We start from the raw sequence: 25898 nt of genomic DNA on the forward strand, positions 1-25898 counted from the left end.
ATTTTTTTTTAAAAAGAACTGAAAAATTTTATGGTATTTATTAAGCCAAATATTGTTAGATAGAACGGTTGCTAAATATCCTTTAACCCTTTAAACTTTTCAATTATGGCTGCCGGACGACAAAGGGCTCCTTTTACGAAAGTGCGCTAGCGTTTTTAGTGCATGCACCGGATTAGCACGTGCTAGCTGATAAACTACCGCCTGCTCAAGAGGAAGCGGTAGCAGCTAGCGCGTGCAGCATTTTAGCGCATGCTAATCTGCTCGTTAAAGCTCTAATGCGCCTTCGTAAAAGGAGCCCTAAGTCTAGGTCAGCCCACCTCCTTCCCTACCCACTCCTCCCAAAATGCCCCTTTTCACTCTGGGTGCACAGAGGCAGTGAAAAGGCCTAAGATTGTTTTAGATATGTCTAAAACCCTGTTCAATTATCGGTACATAGTAGATGATGGCAGATAAAGACCCGAATGGTCCATCCAGTCTGCCCAACCTGATTCAATTTGGACAACTTGGACAACCTGTCCTTTTAATCATCCAAGTGCTGATTTAGGCGGGGTTTTAGACTTTAAAAAAAATATTATTATTATGTATCTCATAGTATCTACACGTATAGTCCAAGAGTTGCATTATAGGAGAGTTAAGCACCCCAGCCCAACAGGCTGGTATCTAACATGAGAGGGATCCCCTCCATGATCCAAAGAGACTTGCCCCCAGTATAGATCGCTGCAAATAAGTTACGTCCAGGGGAGCGGAATCAGAAGGGATGATGCTGTGGAGACCACTGAAAGAGGAAGGATTCCTGTAAAGGGCATGTGCACGCTGGCTCTGGATACCACCTCCAAGGAAGCTTCCACGGAAGATCCAGGAGATCTCTGATTTGTTTCTGAAAGTTCAGTCTGTGTGGCTCAAGAAGAAACAGGGTGACTGAGAACAGATCCAGATACTCCAAGGTCTGTGAAGGCATCAACTGGCTCTTCTTGAAGCTGACAGTCCAACCCAAGCTTTGCGGCAGAGACACCATTGTCTCCACTGCTTGTTCACACTCCTGTCGAAACAAAGCCCAGATCAACCAGTCACCCAAGTAACACTCTGGATACTCTGCCTGCGGAAAAAAACCGCTACAACTACCATTACTTTAGTGAAAATTTGGGACGCTGTTGCGAGCCCAAAGGGAAGAGCTGCAAACTGGAAATGCTGTTGCAGAACAATGAAACAGAGAAACCTTCGATGATCTAGGTAGATTGAAATATGGAGGTAAGCCTCCATGAGATCCAAGGATGCTAGAATATCCCCGGGAGAGACAGCAGCTATGATTGTGTGCATGGTTTCCATGTGCAAATAAGGAATCCTCTAGAAATGATTGACTGACTTGATATCCAGAATGAGTCTCCAGTCCTCCAAGCCTTTCTTTGACATGATGAACTATAAGTTAAAGAATGATAAATCACTGGATGGTATCCATCCCAGGGTACTGAAATAACTCAAACATGAAATTGCTGATCTGCTGTAAGTGATCTATAACCTGTCGTTAAAATCGTCTATAGTACCTGAAGATTGGAGGGTGGCCAATGTTGAGCCGATTTTTTAAAAGGGTTCCAGGGGAGACTCGTGAAATTACAGACCAGTAAGCCTGATCTCTGTGCCGGATAAAATAGTGGAAACAATTATAAAAAATAAAATTGTGGAATATGTAGACAAACGTAATTTAATTAGACAGTCAGCATGGGTTCAGCCGAGGGAGGTTGTGCCTCACCAATTCGCTTGACTTCTTTGAATGTGTGAATAAACATATGGATAAAGGCAAGCCGGTTGATGTAGTGTATCTAGATTTCCAGAAGGCTTTTGACAAAGTTCCTCATGAGAAGCTCCTGAGAAAATTAACAAGTCATGGGATAGGAGGCAAAGTTCAGTTGTGGATTAAGAACTGATTATCGGACAGAAAACAAGAGGATAGGTTTGAATTGCCATTTTTCTCAGTGGTGTGCCACAGGGTTCTGTGCTGGGACCAATGCTATTTAACTTATTTATAAATGATATAGAAATTGGAACTACAAGCGAGATGATTAAATTTGCAGATGACGCTAAACTATTTAAAGTTGTTAAAACACATGTGAACTGTGAAAATCTACAGGAAGACTTTAGTAAATTGGAAGACTGGGTATCCAAATGGCAGATGAAATTTTTTTTTTTTTTTAATTCTTTATTCATTTTCAACATTTTCAATAAGTGCAATACAAATTAAATACATTTTATATTTAAGACATCACTTAATACTCTTTCAAGAAACAAATCAATCTATATCCCTCCGCCCACCCTATCTATTCAATGTGGACAAATGCAAAGTGAGGCACATTGGGAAGAAAAATCCAAATCATAGTTATCGGATGCTAGGGACAACCTGGGGGGTCACCGCTCAAGAAAAGGATCTGGGTGTCATTGTAGACAATACACTGAGGCCTTCTACCCAATGTGTGGCGGCGGCCAAGAAGGCAAGCAGGATGCTAGGAATTATTAGAAAAGGGATGGTTAACAAGACTAAAAATGTTATAATGCCTCTATCACTCAATGGTGCAACCCCACCTTGAGTATTGCGTTTGTTTCTGGTCTCCTTATCTCAAAAAAGATATAGTGGCATTAGAAAAAGTTCAAAGAAGAGCGACCAAGATGATAAAGGGGATGGAACTCCTCTCGTATGAGGAAAGACTAAAAAAGTTAGGACTCTTCAGCTTGGAAAAGAGATGGCTAAGGGGGGAGATATGATTGAGGTCTACAAAATCCTGAGTGGTATAGAACGGGTATAGGTGGATCAAGTTTTTACTGCATCAAGATTTACAAAGACTAGGGGACACTCGATGAAGTTACAGAGTAATATTTTTAAAACCAATAGGAGAAAACATTTTTTCACACAGAAAATAGTTAAGCTCTGGAATGTGCTGCCAAAGGATATGGTGAGAGCAGTTAATATAGCTGGTTAAAATAAATTTTTGGACAAATTCTTAGAGGAAAAGTCCATAGTCTGCTGTTGAGACAAACATGGGATGGTAGCATGGAATGCTACTACTGTTTGGGTTTTTGCCAGGTACTTGTGACTTAGATTGGCCTCTGTGAAGACGGGATACTGGGCTAGATGGACCATTGGTCTGACCCAGTAAGGCTATTCTTATGTTCTTATGAGTAGCATCCAGAGCCCGATTTGACATCTGGAATGGGTGCTACCGTTCGTATATTCAAGGGTAGTATGAACTTTGGACTCCCTTTTCCGACCAACCTGCTGGAGAGTCTAGAAAGAGATCCGGAGGGAGGCAAAAGAAGTTTTATCTTGTATGATGTCCAACAGCTATAGATGCGAGGATATTTCAACCCACTCCTGGTAAAATGGAGAGTGTTGGCCCCCAATAAGGGGAAGCCATGCCTGATGTTTGACATCATTGGGGCAGCAGTGGCACGGTGGTCAAACACCTGTATTATTGTAACAGGGTCTGTATCCCTATCTCTGTGAGGAAGAGCCCGAGTATCCCTTTCATAATCTGCGGGAGGGATGAAAAGTACTACAGTTCCCTCCCAAAGTCTGGCGAGATTTGCTCACAGGGCGAGACTTAGGGCGGCAATCAGCAACACTGGCCAAGAGATCATGTAGATATTTCCCAAAAAGAAGCTGAACTCTGAGGACTTTCTTAAGAGATCAGACTCTACAGACGACTCTTGAGGGGAGGAATGCTGGCTTAGTGCCTAACCCTCAGTAAGCCTGGTTCTAAGAGAGAGGTTGTAGAGGATCAGCCCACCCCTAGCTCATTTCTTTACTTATAGCAACCTGTTAACTACTGTCTGCCTCTGGAACAGAGCATTACTTTGGTAGGATTTTTCTGCCCTTTTTTTTTTTTTTTTTTCTTCTTCCAAGTGTAAGTTCTGCACTACAGTATGTCTAGGAAACATCGTATCACCAAAGCTGCTGGTCAGGTTACAACTTCTATCTCTGTGCAGACAGTAAATGTTACCCAGGAAGAGGGAATAGTTCCATGTACAAGCTGTCTTCAGCTTGAATCCCTCATGAAGGAAGTAAAAGAACTGAGAGAGGAGGTGGCAAGATTGAGAAGCATCTGTGAGAATGAGAGGTACATCAATGAAATGGTTCATGAGGTGTCAAAGATTTCTAGTAGTGGGGGAAGAAGAGGTTGTGCTGAGGGAAGACACCTGGAATCAGATTACGGAACACTGCAAGATTGGTATTGTGACTTGCCCCACCCTTGAACCGAAGAACCGATATGCTGTCCTGGAAGTGGAGTTGATGAGAGCACCCCAAGCAGAGGAAGGACCAGAGCTTGAAACCCCAAAAAGTACTGGATCTGTGACCACTAGGAGGCATAAGATAGTGGTAGTTGGCGGTTCCCTTTTGAGGGATACAGAAGCGTCCATCTGCAGACCAGACATGATGTCACAAGAGGTATGCTGTCTGCCTGATGCCAAAATCCAAGATGTTATGGAGAGCTTTCCGAGACTCATCAAGCCTGATGACTACTATCCAATGCTGTTCATCCACATTGGCACTAACGATACTGCCAGGTACCCCTGTGATCGTGTCAAAAGTGACTTTGTGGCTCTGGAAGAGAAGGTGAAACAGTCAGGTGTGCAGGTGGTATTCTCGTCCATCCTCCCTGTTGAGGGTAAAGGCCAGGGCAGAGAAGCTCGCATCCTGGAGATGAATGCATGGCTACGTGTTTGGTGTTGTCGAGAGCGTTATGGCTTCCTGGACCATGAGATGATCTTCCAAGTGCTGCAGAGCAGGGATGGTGTACATCTATCAAAGAAGGGATGAAGTGTCTTCGGCAGCAGGCTGGCTAATCTACTGAAGAGGGCTTTAAACTAGAAGTGAAGGGGCAGAGTGATCAAAGCTTCCGGGTGAGTATAAGCCCTCAGGTAAGTAAATCACTGAATACCTCTTAAACGGATGGGAAAAGGGGGCAATGTCTGGAATGCAGTATATACTAATGCTCAAAGTATGGGAAACGAGATTCCAGATATAGAAGCTGTAATGGAAGAAGAGGATTTGGATATATTGGCGATCACAGAGACATGGTTCACAGAGAACCATGACTGGGATGTAGTTATACTGGGCTATAATCTGTTCAGGAAAGACAGGGTAGGAAGAAAAGGAGGAGGAGTAGCGTTATAAGTTAAAGATCATATTAAAGCCACACAATTGCAGGTTCTGCAGGGCAAGGAAGAGGCTCTGTGGATCAATTTGGAAAGAGGGAATGGTGAATATATTTACATTGGTGTCATATACAGGCCTCCTTCACAGACGGAAGAAGTAGATAGAGATTTAATAGTAGACATTCAGAATATATCTAAAAAAGGGGAAGCCTTGCTAATAGGTGATTTTAACTTGCCGGATGTTGATTGGGGTTTCCCTATTGCTGGGCCTTCTAGAAGTAGGAATATTCTGGATTCTCTACAAGGAGAACTGTTCCAACAGTTAGTAATGGAACCCACACAGGATGGGGCCATACTGGACTTAGTGCTTACAAATGGGGAAAGTGTTTCTGATGTTACAGTGGGTGATCATCTGGCATCCAGTGATCACTGCATGGCACAGTTTAATATTAAGATGGGTATAGAGAGGGCTCATTCAAAAGCAAAGGTTCTAGACTTTAAGAAAACTAACTTTGTTTGGATGGGAGTTTACGTCAAGGAATTATTGTCTGGATGGGAACATCTGGAAGGAGTGGAAATTTGCTGGGTAAAACTGAAAGGAGCGATTATAAGGGCAACGAATCTTTTTGTGAAGCAAGTAAGTAAAAGTAAGAGAAGGCTACTCAGAGGTTCTCAAAAGTAGTAGCTGAGAAAAGTACCTTTCTAATAAAAATGATTACAAAAAAAAGGAATAAGAGGTTAGCTTTCATAAACTATAAAAGATCGCAGAAAGAGGAAGACAGGCAAAAATATCTGGAAAAGTTAAGAGGCTGGTTGTATAGTCAGGAAAGCAAAGATACAAATGGAAGAAAAAATAGCTGACAGTAAAATGGGGACACAAGACATTTTTTAGATATACAGTGGTACCTTGGTTTAAGAGCATAATTCGTTCCAGAAGCATGCTCTTAAACCAAAACACTCGTATATCAAAGCAACTTTCCCCATAGAAGATAATGGAAACTTGAACAATTCATTCCACCGAGGCTACCGGCGCTGCTCCATCACCCCCTCCCCCCGCTCTAACCGGCATCGCAACCCCCCTCCGAGAGAACGAGAGCCAGAAGGCCTTGAGCATGCGCAGATGCTCAAGGCCCAGCCCAGGCAAGAGGCGGGAGCTTGCATTCACCCTTACAACGAGCAGAAGGGGTAAGGACCGTGCTTGGGAGGAAGGGCGGGCGGATTCCGCTTTCAGCACGGGGGTGCTTTGTGGTTCTCGCGGGGGGGGGGGGGCGTTCGCGCGGGGGGGGGGGGGTGGTTGCGATGCCGGTTCGGGGGGGGGGGCGATGCCGGTTAGAGCGGGGGGGGAGGTGCTCGTACACCAGAACATACTCGGTTTGCGAGGCAAAAGTTTGGTGAGTGTTTTGCTCGTCTTGCAAAACACTCGCAAACCTGGTTACTTGCAAATCGAGGTTCCACTGTATTAGTGATAGGAAGAAGTGCAACAGTGGCATTGTGAGACTTGAAGGGGAAGAATATGTAGAAGCTGATAAAGAAAAGGCCGAATTGCTTAACAAATATTTCTGTTCTGTGTTCACGGCTGAAGGGCCAGGAGTGGGACTGCAGAAGTCAAACATGAATAAGGATAGAGGAGTAATAGATAGGCATAATATTCATTTGACAAACAATGCAGTCCAGATTAGACATAGCTAGAGCAGAGGGTTCTTGTACAGGGATATCTGGCACCCGAGTGACTGGACTGAAGAAAGGCGATGCACCTGCTGGCAGTGTCGAATGAGCTGGGTCTGGATTATACATTCTCCAGAGGAGCCAAATGAAATCCAGGGAAAATTCATACCATGTTGCCACTGCTGGGTCCTGCTGAGGTGCCCACACTGCACCAAAGGAATCCCCTGACAGATGTTTGGCACCAGTGTCCAGAGCAGCTCCTGGGCGAGATTATTTTGCCCATATCACAGGCCAGCTCCCCAGCTCTGGAGGACCCAGAGGAGGTGAAGCCCGAAGCTCCCGCCCCCTGCTACAGCTGTTCTGGCGCCAATCTGGTGCAATCCATACATGTAGTCGACAGATTAAGGGCTGAGGAGTACATCCCAATTGATTTTCAACAAAATTGAGGGGTTTTGAAGCAGAAATCCAGCTTAAAAAATAAAGATCAATAAAAATCCAAGATGGCGACCACCAGCAAATTAGCACAAAAAATGGTAAAAATAAACCCTTATCAAAAATTTTAAAAATAGCGATTTGGGGTTTGGGGAGGTGGGAGACCTGAACCCTACCTTTAGAAACTCTCAAAAATGAGTTTTACATAGTTCCAGAGACCACCCCTGCAGATCCCATAGGAAATAATGGTGGTGTACTCAGTCTCTGAAGTTCCTGCCTGCCAGCTCTGTAAACTGCAGCTGAATGGAAAAAAGGATTTTCTGCCTCAGAACCGCTTCAAAATGACTAGACTTCAAAGATGTTTGGACTTCCAGTTGGCTGGATTCTGACTATAACCTCCGCTCCCAAAGAACTTCTGCACACGACTGGGGGCTGAAAACGCAGCCTGCACCATGAAACCCAGATGGACTTTTACACAGGACACATACAACCTATGCTTAAATCCCTGACCAGATCAGCGGGCAAGTGAACTTCCAGAGGAATGAACCCTGAGTCTGAGAAACGTGGCACACAGCAGGCTGGCTCCACAGGTCTACCGAAATTTCTCTGTGAAGCAGCAGTTCTGCTCCGTGGGACTGTGTCCTTTCCTCCGGCAGAGGACATTGAAGGGGGTCTCACAGCACTGAAGCCAATGAAAAAAACAAACTTTAAGCAATCAAAATAAGAAAAAGAAGCAGCAGATCAGAAGACTTCTGTATGGATTGCTTTCAGAAACTGAAAACTTTAGGGGGCTCTAACTCTAAGATAGGAGGAGCACATGCTCAGAAAAGTGTTTGGATTTCTGCAACTCCCGGATTGTGGGAAGGGATTGAACACATAGAGCATGGAATCCTACAGGGACTAACAGAAAGAAGATTATCAAAGATAAAAACCTAATCTTCTATTATATCTAGGGAATGAGAGTTCTGCACGTATATAAGTTGGGAACTTGTGCAGGGCAGGGAGAGATGGTGTATGGGGAGAGAGAAAGAAATAATTGCATTTGATAATGGAGGGAATGAAAGGAGAGATGCTGCATGGAGGGGAATAGAAAGGTTTGACCCAGGGCACAAGGCAGAGAAAGAGATAGTAGACAGTGGGAAAGAAATGTTGGTTATGGTAGTGGAAGAAAAGGTACAGAGATGGAAGATAGATGGTGGGCACAGAGAAAGAAGAAAACGTCAAATGGGCAGGAGACCCTGGTGAGCAAGTTAACAAAAGACAAACAAAAACTATAGCCTGGTACCAACATGATTTGAATAATAAGATGACCAGACAACAAAAGGTAGAAAAAATAATTTTATTTTCTATTTTGTGATTACACTATGTCAGATTTGAAACGTGTATCCTGCCAGAGCTGGTGTTAGACAGCAAGCATGAGCTAGGACCTAAAAGAGAGAGGAAAAGTCTTTTTTGTTTATTTTGTTTACACCACAGCGCCGGTGTGGAGCTGGAGAGGTTGAAACCCTGTGTAATGTTATATTATAAAATGGTGAATGTTGAACTTTATCCCGTTCTGAGCTCTCTGGAGAGGATGGGATATAAAAATAAATAAAATTACTAAAAATATTTTTTTTATTGGGGGAGGAGGTTGATAAAAAAAAAAATGATCGGCCCTGGGTGTCACATACCCTAGGTCCACCACTGATCTGGGATATGTATACTTGAACAAGGGTGCTTCCTGGATTGTAAATGGCCTTCACAGATATGGTGAGAAGAATATCAGTCTGTAGCCTATGAGAAAAGGGTTTGGATCTATTGTCAGACACAGGGACCCTCCCATCCAAACTTTTAAGAAGATGCATGTTTTATTATACTAATCCCAACAAATACAAGTTGTGATCTTGTGAGGCATGTACCTGGACAAAATAGCCTGTTGAAATTTGCCACCCTCAAATGCAGTTAAAAGTATATACAGTATTAACTTCTACATCACTTTAAAAGGAGTAAAATAGCATATAGAGAGGCAGTTAACAAATGTGTATGTATGATTTGTTCCTGCTGCAAGATCAGATGCAGAGTAGAAAAGCTCTTTTTGCAGTTGCTAGTTTTCTAAGGAAAATAGCAACATAATTTTCTTTTTCAAATTGGTTGGAATGTACACAGGTTATAAGAGCACATATATACTGCACACTGTGGAAGTTGCTGAGAATCGTCCTAGATAGGAAATCTGAAAGTATAACTATTACAATTGAAGTGCTGAAGAACCAGAAATCTAAAAGTGAAACCAGTGTTATGCTTCCATTGAAAAGAGTTCTTTATTGGGCAAAGACCATAACTTTTCTAAATTTGTACTAGCGTCTGACATGAATTCTTTGCACTGCCAAACAGTCAACATTGGAACTGGAAGGAACTGATAGTGATATGTGGAAAAATTAAATAGAGTAGGAATAGACAGTATTCCACTTATAAATAAAGCCTACTATCTACCGGTTCCTAAGAATAAAAAACTTGAGACAGGGGACAAACCTTTATGTGAAGATGGGACTGTTGAGAATAAACTACAAGATCTTACAGCAATTTTTGAAGATTCCTTATCGGAAGTCAAGGAGTGAACTACTTTGATAGTTTAACTTTGTTTTTGAGCACGATCTTACCTTTGTTATGAGAATTTATTTCAAAAAAGGTGGAACTACTTTTTTGTGGATAGAGAATACGGATATATCCAGACCTGACTAAATCAGCTCAGGACAAACAGAGAAAATCTCTTGTAATGAGAGAGGAAAGGAGGAAATTAGGGGCCACTTTTTGTTAGCCTGTAAATGTGTAGTTAAATATTTGGGTTTAAGATATGTGTTTTTTCTTCCTGAACATCTAAGATCTTTTTTGAGCCTCAAGAGGTTAGCCAGTAAAGTGGGTTGAAGCAAGAAGTTTGAAGACCAAGGTTTTTTGTAACCATTTAAGCCTTATTGCTTTAAATTGTATAATGTAAAAAGTCTCCCTATAATTTCTGTCTTCTTTCCCCCATTTAATATAGTGATCTAAGGAAAAGACCAAATCCAATATGACATTATACTTTGTTATATATTTTTTTCTAGTTTGAAATTTCTCAAGGTTGGAAATGGCTTTGTATTACTAGAGCAAGTGTTTGTACTTGTAATGATTTGATAAATGAATAAAAATAAAAATAGGGTAGGAATAGGTAGGAATAACTACAAATGTTTTCTTCCATAAGAGTTTTGGTGGCCAGACCATTCTCCGATTCTTCCTTCCTTTTTGGCAATGTGTTTTTAAAATGTGCTTTTGAATTTTATGGCAACTCTGTCAGAGCTTAGATTTGTTTTTTTAATATATAGGGCTAAAAATTACTGCATCATTATGTTAAGGAAAATCAGTGGACAATTAAATAAATTTAATTTCTAAACCGCCTAGTACAATGGATAGTGTGGTATAGAAACTGTTGAAATTAAATCAATAAATATTTTTTTCTCTTGCAAAATTTGGTCTTCTTTTATTACTAATCATAAGTTCCAATACTGGATATCTTTCTCTTTCAGTTGTTTTCTCTCTCTGCTTCTTGTGGCAGCAGTGGTTTGGAAGATCAAACAAAGCTGTTGGGCATCACGGAGAAGAGAAGTAAGTTTATCTATAAATGTTGTTAATTCAACAGAACTGCTGATCAGGCTGTACCATGACCTGGTATTAATCTTAAAAGGCAATGGGGATGTCTTTTCAACTAATAATAGTCTTTACTCGAAACAAATGGTCCCAACAAGGATCCCAGTTTTGGCTTTTAGAAGACACCTTCTTCAGGGGACACTTTTGGAAAATAGCAACATATAAAAGAACATTTTAAAATCATAAAACACTGCATAAAGGCAAATTGCATATAAATAACAATAAAATGTAAAAGCAAATTATATTAATAAAATATAAAAGAAATGTAATCATAAAAACAGATTCACGTGCAAAAATTTCTTTAAAGGTAATTTTGTAAAAAAAAAAAAAATACTCATAGTAACTTTGATAATTTGACAAAACTATAAACACTGTGTTGTCTTGAGCTACTGGCTTTACTAAACACTTTACTCAAAACGAGCCTCAGAGACACAGACAGGACACTTCAGTCCTAGCCAGGCATTTCTCAGCCACAAAGGCTAAAGACCATCAATCATAGGCTCCTTATGCCCGGGGATAGACACAGTTAAAAAAGAAACAAAAACCTCAGAAACCTGAGAAAAACCTCAGCCAAGGAAAGTTTTTTGATAAATTCAAAACCAAACTCAAAACCTTCTTATTCCAAGACACATTCCATAGCACTTGACAATAACCCTCTTCAACTGCAACACACTCCACAAAAAAAAACGCTTCTATGAAGTGACACCCATTCCCTGATGTTTTTCCTCCTCTCTTCATTTCTCCATTTACTATTATTTTTACAATGTAATTATAAACTTTCCTTTCCCCCACTCCCTGTGGATTGAATATAACCCATGTGGTGTTCCTCAGGGTTCTCCACTTTCACCTACACTATTCAATGTTTATCTTTCATCATTGGGCTCATGTTTGAGCAACTTGGGTGTAGAACTGTTTAGTTACGCTGACGACATTACTATTGTCATACCTTTTACTTCAGCACTATCCCAGATTACCACTAAAGATGAAATTGTAATGAAACAGATGGATTCCTGGATGCAAAAATTTAAGCTCAATCTAAACTCTGGCAAAACAAAGTTTTTCATGGCGACTGCTAGTAATATTTCTTCTGAATCTTCTATTAATATAAATTCAACTCAGTATATAATTCATTCAACGATTAAAATTTTGGGAGTTATTTTAGACCAGCATCTTATAATACATGCTCAGATAGATGCTGTAGTGCGTAAATGCCACTTCACATTATGGAAATTGCGAACAATTAGATCTTATTTTGAATTTACTGCTTTTAGATTACTGGTTCAATCGTTACTACTGAGTCTTCTCGATTATTGTAATATTATCTATCTGACAGTCACCAAGAAAGAATTAGCAAGACTTACAATAATACAGAATACAGCGATCAGAATGATTTATGGCCTGAAGAAATTTGATCATGTTACACCCTTTTATCGCGAATTGCATTGGCTGCCAATGGAGGCCCGAGTATTGTTTAAACTAGGCTGTTTCTGTTACAAGGTTGTTTATGGTATAGCTCCTTCTTACTTAGTCAATAGATTTTCTTTAGCATCATACAGACATAGTAGAAGAACTCATCCTTTGTTTAATTTTCCATCTGTCCAGGGTTGCAGGAGTAAGAAATTTCTGAATCATATCTCAGGCAGCTCTTCATGACAATGAATTCCGAATATTGTTGCTTACTACCCATTCCTATGGCCATTTTAGAAAACAATTGAAGACCTATCTTTTTTCTAAATATTTGACTGTTTAACAAATCATCTTATTTCATGTAACATGTTTACTTTTATAACTTTTTGTAAACCGTGTTGAATTTCTGATTATGCGGTCAATAAGCACAATGTTAAGTTATGTTCCTCAAGTACAGGTATGGCATCGTCTTCATCTACTTTGTTTTCACCTTTTCTTTTTTACCCCGTTTTTACATTTACTTTTATGCTTTTAGCTCTGTAAACTGGCCAGATACACGCTGATATTTGTTACATTAAAATGTAAATAAACTTGGAAACTTGGATACAGAAGGAAGGGAAGGGGCATGAACTTGGGACACAGAAGGGAAGGAATAGAAAGGGAGAATTGATGGGCCTGAGTATGTGAGTGAGAGATATGGTGCACATGGGAAAAGGAAGAAAGGAGAAATGGGCATAGAGAGAGAGGAGTGAGGTAGAGATGTATTGGGAATAGAAGGATGAGAGGGAGAAATGGTGGATATGGTGGTGGAGAGGGCAGATTGAAGGGGATGCAAGGGGGAGGAATGTTGGACATAGTGATAGAAGGAGAAATGGGCATGGGGCTAATGGGCAGCGGTGAAAAATGCTACACATAATCCGGGGATGAGAAAGGGAGAAATGTTGGATGTGGCAGTAGAAGGGGTGGGAGAGATGCCTGAATCTCTCAAGATAGATGGTTAGAGATAGAGAGGGAGGCACATTGTCAATAGGGGTGGAGTAGAGAGGAAGAAAAGTTGGACTCATGGAGGAATAGAGAGAGATGTTGGTTGGAAAGGGAATGGGGTCCAGGGAGAGGAAGCGTGCAGGAGGCAGAAAGAAATTAATTGTGGATGCAGTCAGAAGGAAATGCAACCAGAGACTCATGAAATCACCAGACAACAAAGGTGGCTGGTCAGGGCTGCACTCCCTTCCCACAACACCCCTCTCTAATTCCTTCTCTAACCCCCCACTCCCTTAGCTGAAAAATGCTAGCACATCGGACAGGTACAGGCTCGGGCTTGTTGCGGGCAGGGTGGAAGTAGGAAAAAGCCAGGTCTGTGCTGTCACTAGGACGCATAGGAAGGGGAGGTTCATGGCCGGGGAACTCTTCTTTCTGGAACTCTTAAGCGCTAGTGCTCACTTGGCTGCTGTAAAGGGAGACCGGGGGAAAGCCAGAGGACGCTGCTGCAGCATTTCCCGACTGACCCTCGCCCCCTAAAGCAGGAGCGGCAATGGCCAGCCAGCAAGAGGCAGTGCTGCCACTCCTGCTTTAGGTGGCGAGGGGGAGGATCAGTCACTGAATCAGCCAGGCTGATTTTTTTTTCTTTTTTAAAAAAACCAAATCGATTCACCTAAAGTGAATTGATTCGAATCGGGCAGCACTAGTCTCTATCACCTAAAAACTTGGCTATACAAGAAGGTGTTTAACCTTTAATATCTTGGTCTTTTTGGAATTTCACTGGAAATCCACCCCACACCTTCTCCCTTTAGTTAACTTTTTAGAAATGAAGTAAAGGCTGCTTTGTTTACCTCATTGGAATGACTACGAGACGGCATTGTATCTTCCAAAACAGACAATATTTGTTTATTGTTAGTATAATGGCTTACAAAATTATAGCAGCAAACATAACAGAAAGAAATAAATATATTGTCAGTTCAGAATATGCAATGGAGAGAAGAACTTCACACATATGCTTAGCAGGGGGCTAGCAGTTCCCCGTAGCATAAGTAAGTGAATCTCTCTGGCCCTATCTGTGATGCACACGTTTTTTATACAGAGAAATTCTTCCTTTGTTCCAAAAAGTACATCCCCAAATTCTGGTCATGATCCCCTATTGATACAAAAAAAAATGTATATCTAACTATTCTTCCTCTCAGTCCACGCCTCTCTCACTCCCTCCCACGAGAGGGGCCCGGGCAGTCCAGAAACAGAGGGCACTTCATGAACTTCTTCCTTATCACCTTGCTGAGGCTGATTTGTGGTTCAGGATGCTGAAAGTAGAAACAAAGATGCAAGGATGACCTTCCAGCAGCCCAGCTGCACCTGGTTCCCATAGGCAAATGTCCAGCATGTTCTTTTAAAAGTTCTGTCTTGGTATCAGTCGTCTTCTGCAGAGGATGTTGCTCATTATAAATGGTTTATGGCTTTCCAGGGTGCCTTGCATCTGTGAAGTCATACAGCACTGATAACAGCTCAGCAGAGCCTTAGAGAAGTATCCTCCCAGCAGGGAATGGAGACAAAAACTTTGTAGCAGAGGTCAGCTGGGTTAGCATTTCAAAGGATACATATGTTCACAGATAGCAGAGTACAGGCTGTTCCATCTGATTAATTTGTAAAGAAAGGCTGTTTTAGACTGTGAGAAAATATGTATTAAAATGTCTGTAGTTTCCAGCATACACAAGGTAGTCGTCCACAAGGTAAATGGCTGTAGTGTCCAGGTTATCCATCTCAGAAATAACTCACTTTATGTGAGAATGCTTCTTTTCCATAAAAAATTGTAGTTATTTTCTTAATTTCATTTGATGTTTTAGTGTTGTAAACCACTTTGACCTGCCGCTTAGTATAGGCAGCATAACAAGAATAAAGAATAATAATAAAGTAATGATGCAACAGACATGTCCTGCTTACATCCTCCCCCTGACATGTGCCTGGTTGCGTCATAATAGGACTCTTCCCCCCATTTCTTACCCCCAGGCCCAAGAGAGATGAGAATAACTTTACAGTGATGGACACTTAATTTTTCACTGTTTCTTCATTTTTTTCATATAAGCCTCTCACTGATATTCCTCTTTGCAAACCTCTATAGCACACAAAAGATAAGAACCATTATGACTGTAGCTGGCCTAATTACGAGGCAATGTAGAATGTGAATATTTGGTAAAAGTTGTCAAAATGAAGCCTTGAAACAATAAAGTTATAAACTTAGCCTCTGTAAAGTGTTACAATCAACATCACGTTTTTTCTTTTCCCTTTTTGATGCACGTCTCCTTTCCTATGAATCTTCTTCTGTCTTTAGCAATACTATACTCTTTTAGTTGCTACACTAAATAACTGCTGCTATCTTGCTGGAGGTTGTATTCCTTTCATTTTATGGATTTTTTTTTCTTTGATGATATACACATCTCACAGAAGTTCAGAGAGCCACTGTGACCTCATGTGATATGCATAGGAATCTACTCCTCATTCATCAATCATGACCCCTCCAATTAAGGGACCAATTTAAGTTTTGCTAGCAACATAAGAAATGGCACAATCCAGAGTTTGGCAAAGGGCCATGAAAGAGATTAACAGAAACAGAGGTTTATGGCTTAACCTTAGCTACAGTAAAAGGTTATCTGAACTAATGAATATGCATTTTTCCTACTCTGTACATGACTGAGAAACCTATAAAAACTTAACTAGTTTCAGCAAGGAGGCGGGGATATCTTGCTCTCACTGAAACATGTGCATGTCTGTGTTGAGAGAGCAACACCTCCTGGTGCTTCTCTAGCAGGTTTACAAATCTCTATCTGTCTTTCATTTATAATTCTTCAATGGAAATCAAGCAGAAAAATTAACATCCATGGAAGTGAGCCTTGAAGATGTGCGCAGGCAGATAGAAAAACTAAAAACTGACAAATCCCCGGGTCCAGACGGAATCCATCCAAGGGTTCTGAAGGAATTAAAGGAGGAGATAGCGGAACTACTGCAGCAAGTTTGCAACCTATCCCTGAAAACAGGTGTGATACCAGAGAATTGGAAGATAGACAACGTCACGCCCATCTTCAAAAAGGGATCAAGAGGTGACCCGGGAAACTACAGACCAGTGAGTCTGACCTCGGTTCCGGGGAAAATAGCAGAAGCGCTGATAAAAGAAAACATCGATGAACATTTGGAAAGAAACGAACTTCTGATACCAAGCCAACATGGTTTCTGCAGGGGGAGATCGTGCTTAACTAACTTATTCGAAGGAATCAACAAACGGACGGACAAAGGAGACCCCATAGACATCGTATACCTAGATTTCCAAAAAGCCTTTGACAAGGTGCCTCACGAGCGTCTACTCCGGAAACTGAAGAACCATGGGGTGGACGGAGATGTGCATAGATGGATCAGAAACTGGTTGGCGGGTAGGAAACAGAGGGTAGGGGTGAAGGGCCACTACTCGGACTGGAAGAGGGTCACAAGTGGTGTTCCGCAGGGCTCGGTGCTCGGGCCACTACTATTTAATATATTCATAAATGATCTAGAAATAGGGACGACGTGTGAGATAATAAAATTTGCAGACGACACCAAACTATTCAGTGGAGTTCGGACTAAAGAGGACTGCGAAGAATTGCAAAGGGACCTGAACAAACTAGGGGAATGGGCGACGAGATGGCAGATGAAGTTCAACATTGAGAAATGTAAAGTACTGCATGTGGGAAGCAGAAACCTGAGGTACAACTATACGATGGGAGGGATGTTATTGAATGAGAGTACCCAGGAAAGGGACTTGGGGGTAATGGTGGACATGACAATGAAGCCGACGGCACAGTGCGCAGCGGCCGCTAAGAAAGCAAATAGAATGCTAGGTATAATCAAGAAGGGTATCACAACCAGGACGAAAGAAGTTATCCTGCCGTTGTATCGGGCGATGGTGCGCCCGCATCTGGAATACTGCGTCCAATATTGGTCGCCGTACCTTAAGAAGGAGATGGCGATACTCGAGAGGGTTCAGAGGAGAGCGACACGTCTGACAAAAGGGATGGAAAACCTTCCATATGCTGAGAGATTGGAGAAACTGGGTCTCTTTTCCCTGGAGAAGAGGAGACTTAGAGGGGATATGATAGAGACTTATAAGATCATGAAGGGCATAGAGAGAGTAGAGAGGGACAGATTCTTCACACTTTCAAATAATAAAAGAACAAGAGGGCATCTGGAAAAGTTGAACGGGGACAGATTCAAAACAAATGCTAGGAAGTTCTTCTTTAAAACGTGTGGTGGACACCTGGAATGCGCTTCCAGAGAATGTAATAGGGCAGAGTACGGTACTGGGATTTAAGAAAGGATTGGACAGTTTCCTGCTGGTAAAGAGGATAGAAGGGTATAAATAGAGGATTTCTGCACAGGTCCTGGACCTGTTGGGCCGCCGCGTGAGCGGACTGCTGGGCATGATGGACCTCAGGTCTGACCCAGCAGAGGCATTGCTTATGTTCTTAATTTTCTTGAAAAACCTTCATGTGCTGCATTAGTGAATACTACTATCCATCTATTTTGTATAACTTTTGTAATTGTTCATTGAAAGTTTCTTTACCACTTGTGTGAGAGAGTGTAAGCTAATCAGTGTAAAGAGAAGTTTTTCTACAATGCCCCTTTATTCCAGGACCAGTGGGTTTATACATCCTTTGCCACCAGGCACTGTAGGAAGCCTCAGATGATTGAAGTCTTAATTCCTCCCTGTGCTAGCATATCCTGAAGCATGCCCCTTGAACACCAGTCTTGCTCTCCTACAAGCCAACCTGTAGGAGCTTATTCTGCTCGTGTTTCTTTTGCTAGTTTTCAGTATTTTTTCGGTATTTCCTTCGTGGGTTTGCCCTCATGCTGTGGAGGTTCCCTGCAGTGATATCCTTGCAGCGGAAGATCACAGACTGTTAGAGAACGTCTGCTTCTGAGGTGTTCCCTGTACTGCATTAAGCCCTCTGGACAGCCTGCAGGTCAGACTGGGGCTCCAGGATCAGGAGCTTGCTCACCCCAGGTTCATCCACTAGTGGGTGTAGCTCAGGCTGAGCGGTTCCATGGAGGCACGACCAGGATTGCTTTTGCTCCAAACTTCACAGATGGTCTCCTCAGGCCAGAATGGGACGGATTCATGCCTTGTTTGCGGCGGATGGCTGTCAGATGCGCAGCCATGTTCCATGTGTGCTGCAGCCCTCGAGGGGGGTGAAGTTTGCACAGATGTGGTGCCTTCCACTTCTGGGGAAACCCAACTTGAGCCTTCTACCCCAATGTTCATGAAAATTGCATCTGGGGGCTCTCGGGAGTGCTGGCAGCGTGTTGGCGAAACACAAGCACAGTTTCGTAGAAAAGCCTCATAAGTCTTCCAAGCACTCTAAGTCTGAGGCGCAAAGGGTGACTCTCACCGCGGGAGATCTTTTTTCCCTGAAATTTGTGAATATGCTATATCAGGCCGCGGGACCCTTTGCTTGTTTTCCTGCCTTGGGTGGCGGCAGCACACAGCAGCATGATGTGGTGGTTGCATCCCCTATCGCTGGTCAGGGGCTTTCTTCTCCGGATTTCGGATTGAGTGACTCTGTCAACAAACACGAGTCTCTCTGGCTGGGAATAATCTGCATGTCTGTTCTGGTGCAGGGCTGGTGGGTGCCCTTGGAGCGCAAGTGGTTGATCAATCATCTGGAACTGAGAGTACTTTTTCAGGCCCTCCTGCATTTCCAGGGTTGTCTCTATCATCGAGCTGTCCGAGTGTTCTCGGACAAATCAACGGTGGTGGCTTACGTCAACCGTCAGGGGGGCACAAGGAGTCCCTCCCTGAGCGTGGAGGCTCAGCTGCTCTTTTGCAAGGCGGAAAGACTTGGTAGTGCTGTCCGCTGCTCACGTGGCAGGCGTGGACAATTTTCAGGCAGACTTTCTCAGTCAACAGACACTGGACCCTGGAGAGTGGTCTCTCTCCCAGAGAGCATTCCCAGTGTACTATGCTACCGGAGAGCATAGTATACCGATGGGGGGCACCACTGTTTGACCTCAAGGTGGTGACCATAGCGAACAAGAAGGCTGATCGGTTTTACAGTCCTCGAGAGGCCGGCAGCGATGGCCTGGATGCTCGGATGTAGTCCTGGCCACAGGAGGGTCTTCCTTATGCCTTCCCTCCATTGCCCATGATAGGGAGTCTGTTGCATCGTTTAGCAGAGCACGGGGGTGGGGGAGGGGCGGTGATCTTGGTGGCTCCTGATTGGCCAAGGCGGCCATGGTATGCTGACATGGTTTAGCTCTGGCGGGTGCGGTTTGTCTGAGGCCTCCTTTGCACCTCCCTTGTCTGATGTGGAATCTGAATGGTTCTCAGCTCCCTGGCTTGCCCGCCTTATGAGCCTTTGGAGCAGGTGTCCTTGATGATGGATCTCACTATCAAGATGGTATTCCTTGTGGCTGTCACATTAGGTCAGAGAGTTTCAGAGCTTCAAGCTCTTTGTTGTCGTGATCATTTCTTGCGTATTATGAATAGCACGGTGCTTTTGTGTACGGTTTCTTCTTTCCGAAAGTGGTTTCTGTTTTCCATGTGAATCAGGAAGTTCAGCTTCTAGCTCAAAGGCCCAAGACTGGGTGCTGCAGTCCCTGGATGTGTGCAAGCTTTTGCTGCGGTATTTGGAGGGCACCAACGAATTTCATGTCTCTGACCACCTGTTTGTCCTGGTGGGTCCTGCCCGCAAAGGCAAGCCTGCCTCTAAGGCTACCATTTCGAGATGGATTTGAGTGGCCATTTCTGCATATGTAGTGGCAGGAAAGACGCCACCTCTGGGGTGCGGGCTCATTCTACTAGAGGGGTTTCCTCCTCATGGGTTGAGTCCTCAGCGGTGTCTTTGGATGAGATTTGCAGGGCTGCTACATGGTCCTCCTTGTACACCTTCTCCAAGTTTTACAGGATTGATGTGGCGGCTAAGCAGAATGCTGATTTTGTTTGTTTATTAAAAACTTTATATACCGCATAACGGCCTAAAAAAATCCAAGTGGTTTACAATGCATAAATTACATTCATCAAGAAAAGAACTCCTTTAAAAATAGAAAAGGAGAGATTAAGAACAAAAGTTAAAATTTATTTAGGATTCTTCTTTTCTCAAGTCTATGGGCAGATTATTCCATAACCGCAGAACTAAATAAAAGAATGCACAATCTCTAGTTGAGGCAAGATGTGCCTTTGAGATGTGAGGAACGATTATCCTATTATCATTCAGAGATTGTAATAAGCACCTTGGGGTATAAAATAGCACCAAGTTAGAAAGATATGAAGGCTGTAGCTGAAATAATGCTCTATGTGCCAACATCAGGATCTTAAATTTAATCCTAAATTCCATTGGTAGCCAATGGAATTTTAAATGCAAAGGTGTCACGTGATCACAAATATATGCCCGGCCTAATAATCTAATTGCAGTATTCTGCACTGGTTGTAAGAGCTTCAACTGTCCTACAGCATACCTCCCAGGATATCATGTCTGGTCTACAGATATACACCTCTGTACCCCCTCAGAAGGGAATCACCAACCACCACTACCTTACGCCTTCTAGTGGTCATGGATCCAGCAACTTTGGAGATTTGAAGCTTTGGTCCTTCCTCTCCATGGCATGGGGTCTCATCTCCTCTTCAGATCTGTCATGTAATTTTGTAATGTAATGTAATTTATTTCTTTTATACCGCTAAACTCCGTTAGGATTCTAAGCGTGATCGAGGCAAGCAGCGTGCCTGATTTTAAGAAGAAATGGGATCGTCACGTGGGATCTCTGCACAGAGATAAGTAGGGGAGGGTCATTGGGGTGGGCAGACTAGATGGGCCGCAGCCCTTATCTGCCGTCTTTTTCTATGTGTTTTTTTTTTCTATGTTTCTATGTAAGCGGTTTACAGAAAAAATAGACAATAGGTTGCATTAAAATTATAAGTAAAATAGGTACTTAGATATTCCCTTACTGTCCCGAAGGCTCACAATCTAACTAAAGTACCTAGAAAAATGACAATTAGTAGAGTAATGAAAAAATAAAATAGAGATAGATGAGAAAAAATAAGAAAATAAACATTCTAATAAGACTACATACTGCATACTGGTTCTTCAGTTCAATGGCATGTGGAGTCACAGTATCAATCATGCAGGATCCTGTAATCTAAGACCAGCTTTCCTCCCTCAGCATGGCCATCTGTTCTCCACTTCTGGAAATCTTTGATGCATCATGAAGCATTTCATTGATGTACCTCTCATTCTCATGGATGCTTCTCAGTCTTGCCTCCTCCTCTCTCAGTTAATTTTCTTCCTTCATGAGGGATTCAAGCTGAAGACAGCTCACACATGGAACAACTTCCTCTGCCTGGGTAGCATTTTCTGTCTGCACAGAGACAGAACCTGAACAACAATTTTGGTCACATGATGCTTCCCAGCCATACTGTGGTTGCAGAAGTATTTGCACTTGATGGGAAAAAAAACAATGAAGAGAAGGCAGAAAAAAAATCCTACACAAGCAATGCCCTGTTCCTAATTGTCTGATCAGCCTTGAAGTAGTTGGGAGGGAATTAAACACTACAGAGAGACTTTTCCTCAACTATCTTTACCCTAATCTGATTGTATGCTTTGAAATGTAAACCTAAAATACTAATCACTTAATGAAAAAAATCGGAGTGCTGAAGTAACAAATAAAAGATAAGGACAATGAAATAACCTACTGAAGCCCAAGTTTAAATGCTAGCAGGTAAGATATTCCAAAAGGAGTTTTTCTTCCCCTTAGGAGATCCTTACTCAGCACCTCTTCAGTACAAGGAGCAGTTGAGGTCTGGGTTACCTTTGTGTTAGCTGTGCTTCTAAGTGAAAGTGATGTCAGCTGCACCTCCTGAATGAGTCACCCTGCACTAATCCTGCCCTTTTAACTTTTCCCTTTAACCAGGCACTTTTGTTTAACTGAAAGACACTAAACTAAAAAGCAGTTTCTAACTGCCTAACTGGAAAGACCTTTCCAAAACATGTGCTCTGTAGGGCTACTTTCCTAGCTGTACAGAGATTTTCCTCAACTGCTATCTATTCCTCAATCTGATCTTATACTCTGAAATGCAAACCTAAAATCTAGACTGAAACACTTTTATATACCCTTATAGAGACTGTAAAAGCTACACTATTGCCTAAAATGACCTTGCTGAAAAAAATCAGAGTACTAAACTAAAAAAGTAAAAGACAAGGACAATGAAATAACTTCCTAAAGCCCAAGTTTACCTTTTCCCAAGTTTGAAAGCTAGCAGGTAAGATATTCCAAAATTGAGTTTTTCTTCACCTTAGCAGATCCTCACTCAGCACCTCTTCAGGGCAAGGAGCAGTTGAGGGCAGAATAAGACTTTGGAACTTTAGTTTCTGTAATACAAGTGGCAAAACCTAAAGGGCCAAGCACTTTGGCTTCTACATTGGTGAGATCCAAAAATATTTCATTAGAGACTCTGGGATGTTATTTTACATTTGGAGCAGTCTCTGTTAGTCCTTACGGGAAATTTATTACAAAAATAATTGAGTTATTCAGCAACAAAGTACTGTTCAAACTGGTATTAGAGATTTTAGTAAATATATCACAGAGGTTGAGGATTTACAGCAGAAAGAATTGGCACTGGTTAAAGACCATACTGTAATTCATAGAAAATTATCATATTTTTCACTCCATAAGACACACCTGACTATAAGAAGCACCCTAGATTTAGAGGAGGAAAACAAGAAAAAAAACATTCTGAACCAAGTTCTCCCTGCCAGGCTCTGTCCCCCCCCCCCCCCCCCCACCTCTGGTGATCTAGTGGTAGGCCGGCACAGGGCAAACAGGCCTAGTAGCAGCCAGGCAGGCCTAGTGACAGGCAGGCAGGGGGATAGTGTTTGCAGAGCTACAAAGCATTCATTTTTTTCAACCCAAGGCTAAAAAACAAAAACATAGCCCTGCAACTCTTTTAAACAATATTTGCATTACCCTACAGAAAAATAAAAGCATTTTGCTTAGCCAAAAATTATCAATAACAAATTAAAGTGTCTTAACACTTGTAAATTCTTTTCTTTCATTAATAATTATAGGAAAGAACACTGATATATCTTATTGTTTAAATGCCATGCTTACCTAACATACGAATGTACAATGCAGTTTGATCAGAGCTGCCATAAGAAGTTACTCCATGTCTTTGGTAAAGCTGCCTAGGATTGGGGCAACCAAAGAGCGCAGGAGATGGAGCTGAAACTCATGGCACCTCTGCGGCTGAGGGCAACGGCCTGTCCAGGCCAGGGGCAGCACCGGCAGCTGGTAACATACTTTTAAAAAGTAAAAATCCAGACAGCACTAATGCATGAAAGCTCGGCCGGGACCTGCCCCTCCCTCTCTCTCAGTTCCAGGCCAGCTTCATTAGTCAATTGGTTGGTGGGTGGATGGGAGTTTGGTGCTGTGCGTGCATGCAAGAGGAAGATCTGGTTCCTCGTCTTAGAGACACAATGCTTCTTCGCTGCTATCCCGAGCTCGGCTGCTCCAGCCCCAGTTGCTCACCTTGTGGGCCGGGTTGGGAACGGAGCCAATCAGCAGCACGGCAAGAAGGGTGAGCGCTGGCGGCGGTGGGACGGCTTCTCCTCCTTCCTTCACGGAGCAGCGTGGAACAAGGTAGGAAATGAAAAGTTCGCGCCTGCCTTCTGCGCTGCTCTGTCACTCGGGAGACAGCCAGAGGGAAGGGCAAGATGCTGAAAGCTCTGTTATCTGTGCGGATGGGAGTTTGGCGTATGTAAGGGGAAGGAACAAGGCAGCGCTGGCGGCAGTAGGACGGCTATATAATGGTGGCTTCTCCTTCCTTCATGGAGCAGCGTGGAACAAGGCAGGAAGCGAAAAGTTTGCGCCTGCCTTCTGCGCTGCTCTGCCACTGTCACTTGGGAGTCAGCCAGAGGGAAGGGCAGGAGGTTGAAAGCTCCTGCCCTACAACGCTGCACCGCCAGAGCAATTAAGGGGGGGATGTATTTGCTCCATAAAATGCACCCTTATTCCCCCCCCCTTAATTCCATTGGCGGTGCAGTTGTAAGAACCTGAGATTTATTAATTTCCTATGGATGGCAGCAATTTCAAAACTATATATATATGTTGTTTCAACTATTCTGAAGGTACAAAATGAATCAATATCTTTTGTGTCAAGAGTGTACACATTATCTCCCATAGGTGATGAAAGGTGCTGGTCAAGCACCCTCTTTGAAAATGGTTAGTTTAGATTTAACAGAATTGCTTTAGAGATCTAATATGGACCCCATATATTTTTACTTTATTGGTAACCTGTATTCTGGATCTTGATAGACTGGTTCCTTAAAATGATTTTCTGTTCTAAGGATACTGCTTTTATGAATGTCAAAGTTCAAATTACCGAGATGTTTCCAAGGACACCCAGAAAAGAATGCATCAATTTTTATTATTGAAACCTGCTGTTTTGAAGTTAGATGCGTTCTTTTTTTCTTGTGGCATCCTACATAAGAACATAAGAATAGCCTTACTGGGTCAGACCAATGGTTCATCAAGCCCAGTAGCCCGTTCTCACGGTGGCCTATCCAGGTCCCTAGTACATGGCCAGAACCCAAGGAGTAGTAACATTCCATGCTACCGATCCAGGGCATGCAGTTGCTTCCCCCATGTCTTTCTCAATAACAGATTATGGACTTTTCCTCCAGGAAATTGTCCAAACCTTTTTGAAAACCAGCTACGCTATCCGCTCTTATCACAACCTCTAGCAATGCATTACAAAGCTTAACTATTCTCTGAGTGAAATAATATTTCCTCCTATTGGTTTTAAATGTATTTCCCTATAACTTCGAGTGTCTCTTAGTCTTTTTAATTTTTAACGGAATGAAAAATCGATCCACGTCATTTATTATGTTACTTGTACCCATTCTACTCCACTCATGATTTTTAGACTTCAATCATATCTCCCCTCAGCCGTCTCTTTTCCCAAGCTGAAGAGCCATAACCTTTTTTAGTCTTTCCTCATACAAGAGGAGTTCCATCCCCTTTATAATAATAATAATAACTTTATTCTTATATACCGCCAACAATCTTGCGACTTCTAGGCGGTTTACAATGAGGTGAAACTGTACAGACAGCGAATTACAGAGTATAACAGTGAACATCTGATATTAACAACATTAATAATAACAACAGTTTATATACTGCCGGACCGGGAAGTTCCGTGCTATTTACAATGAGTTAGAAAAGTTTCATAAATTGATTGGAACATTCATTGTTTAGAGATTAGAGATTAACAGTTTGCAAGATCAGATATGGGTGGAATTACGAAGGGGGCTATTGTCCTTATTCGTTACCTATGTAATTCAAGAACAGGTATGTTTTTAGGTGTTTCCTAAATTCGCTATAGTTGTTTGAGTGTGTGATTAGTTTTCCTAGGTCTTTGCCCCATAAGGCTGCTTGGTACGATAGAAGTTGTTGATGATGTCTCTTATATCTGCATCCTCTAGCCGGTGGGGAAACAAATTTCAGGTGTGTGCTTCTCTCATGTCTGTTAGTTGGGAATGAGAAGAGGTCTATTATATATTTAGGGGCTAGACCTGATAATACCTTAAAGC

At 42.4% G+C, this 25898-nt stretch overlaps 1 protein-coding gene across 1 annotated transcript in view; it reads left to right on the forward strand.

Annotated features, from left to right (window-relative positions):
- Positions 1 to 25898, forward strand: part of ATRN (attractin) — a 333522-nt gene that overhangs the window by 279701 nt on the left and 27923 nt on the right. Inside the window, exon 26 of the mRNA XM_033953188.1 lies at positions 10779 to 10857. Within this exon, the coding sequence (XP_033809079.1) occupies positions 10779 to 10857 (79 nt within the window). The remainder of the gene's footprint in view (positions 1 to 10778; positions 10858 to 25898) is intronic.

Source organism: Geotrypetes seraphini, chromosome 1 (assembly GCF_902459505.1).
Source record: "Geotrypetes seraphini chromosome 1, aGeoSer1.1, whole genome shotgun sequence".
NCBI classification, from domain to species: Eukaryota; Metazoa; Chordata; class Amphibia; order Gymnophiona; family Dermophiidae; genus Geotrypetes; species Geotrypetes seraphini.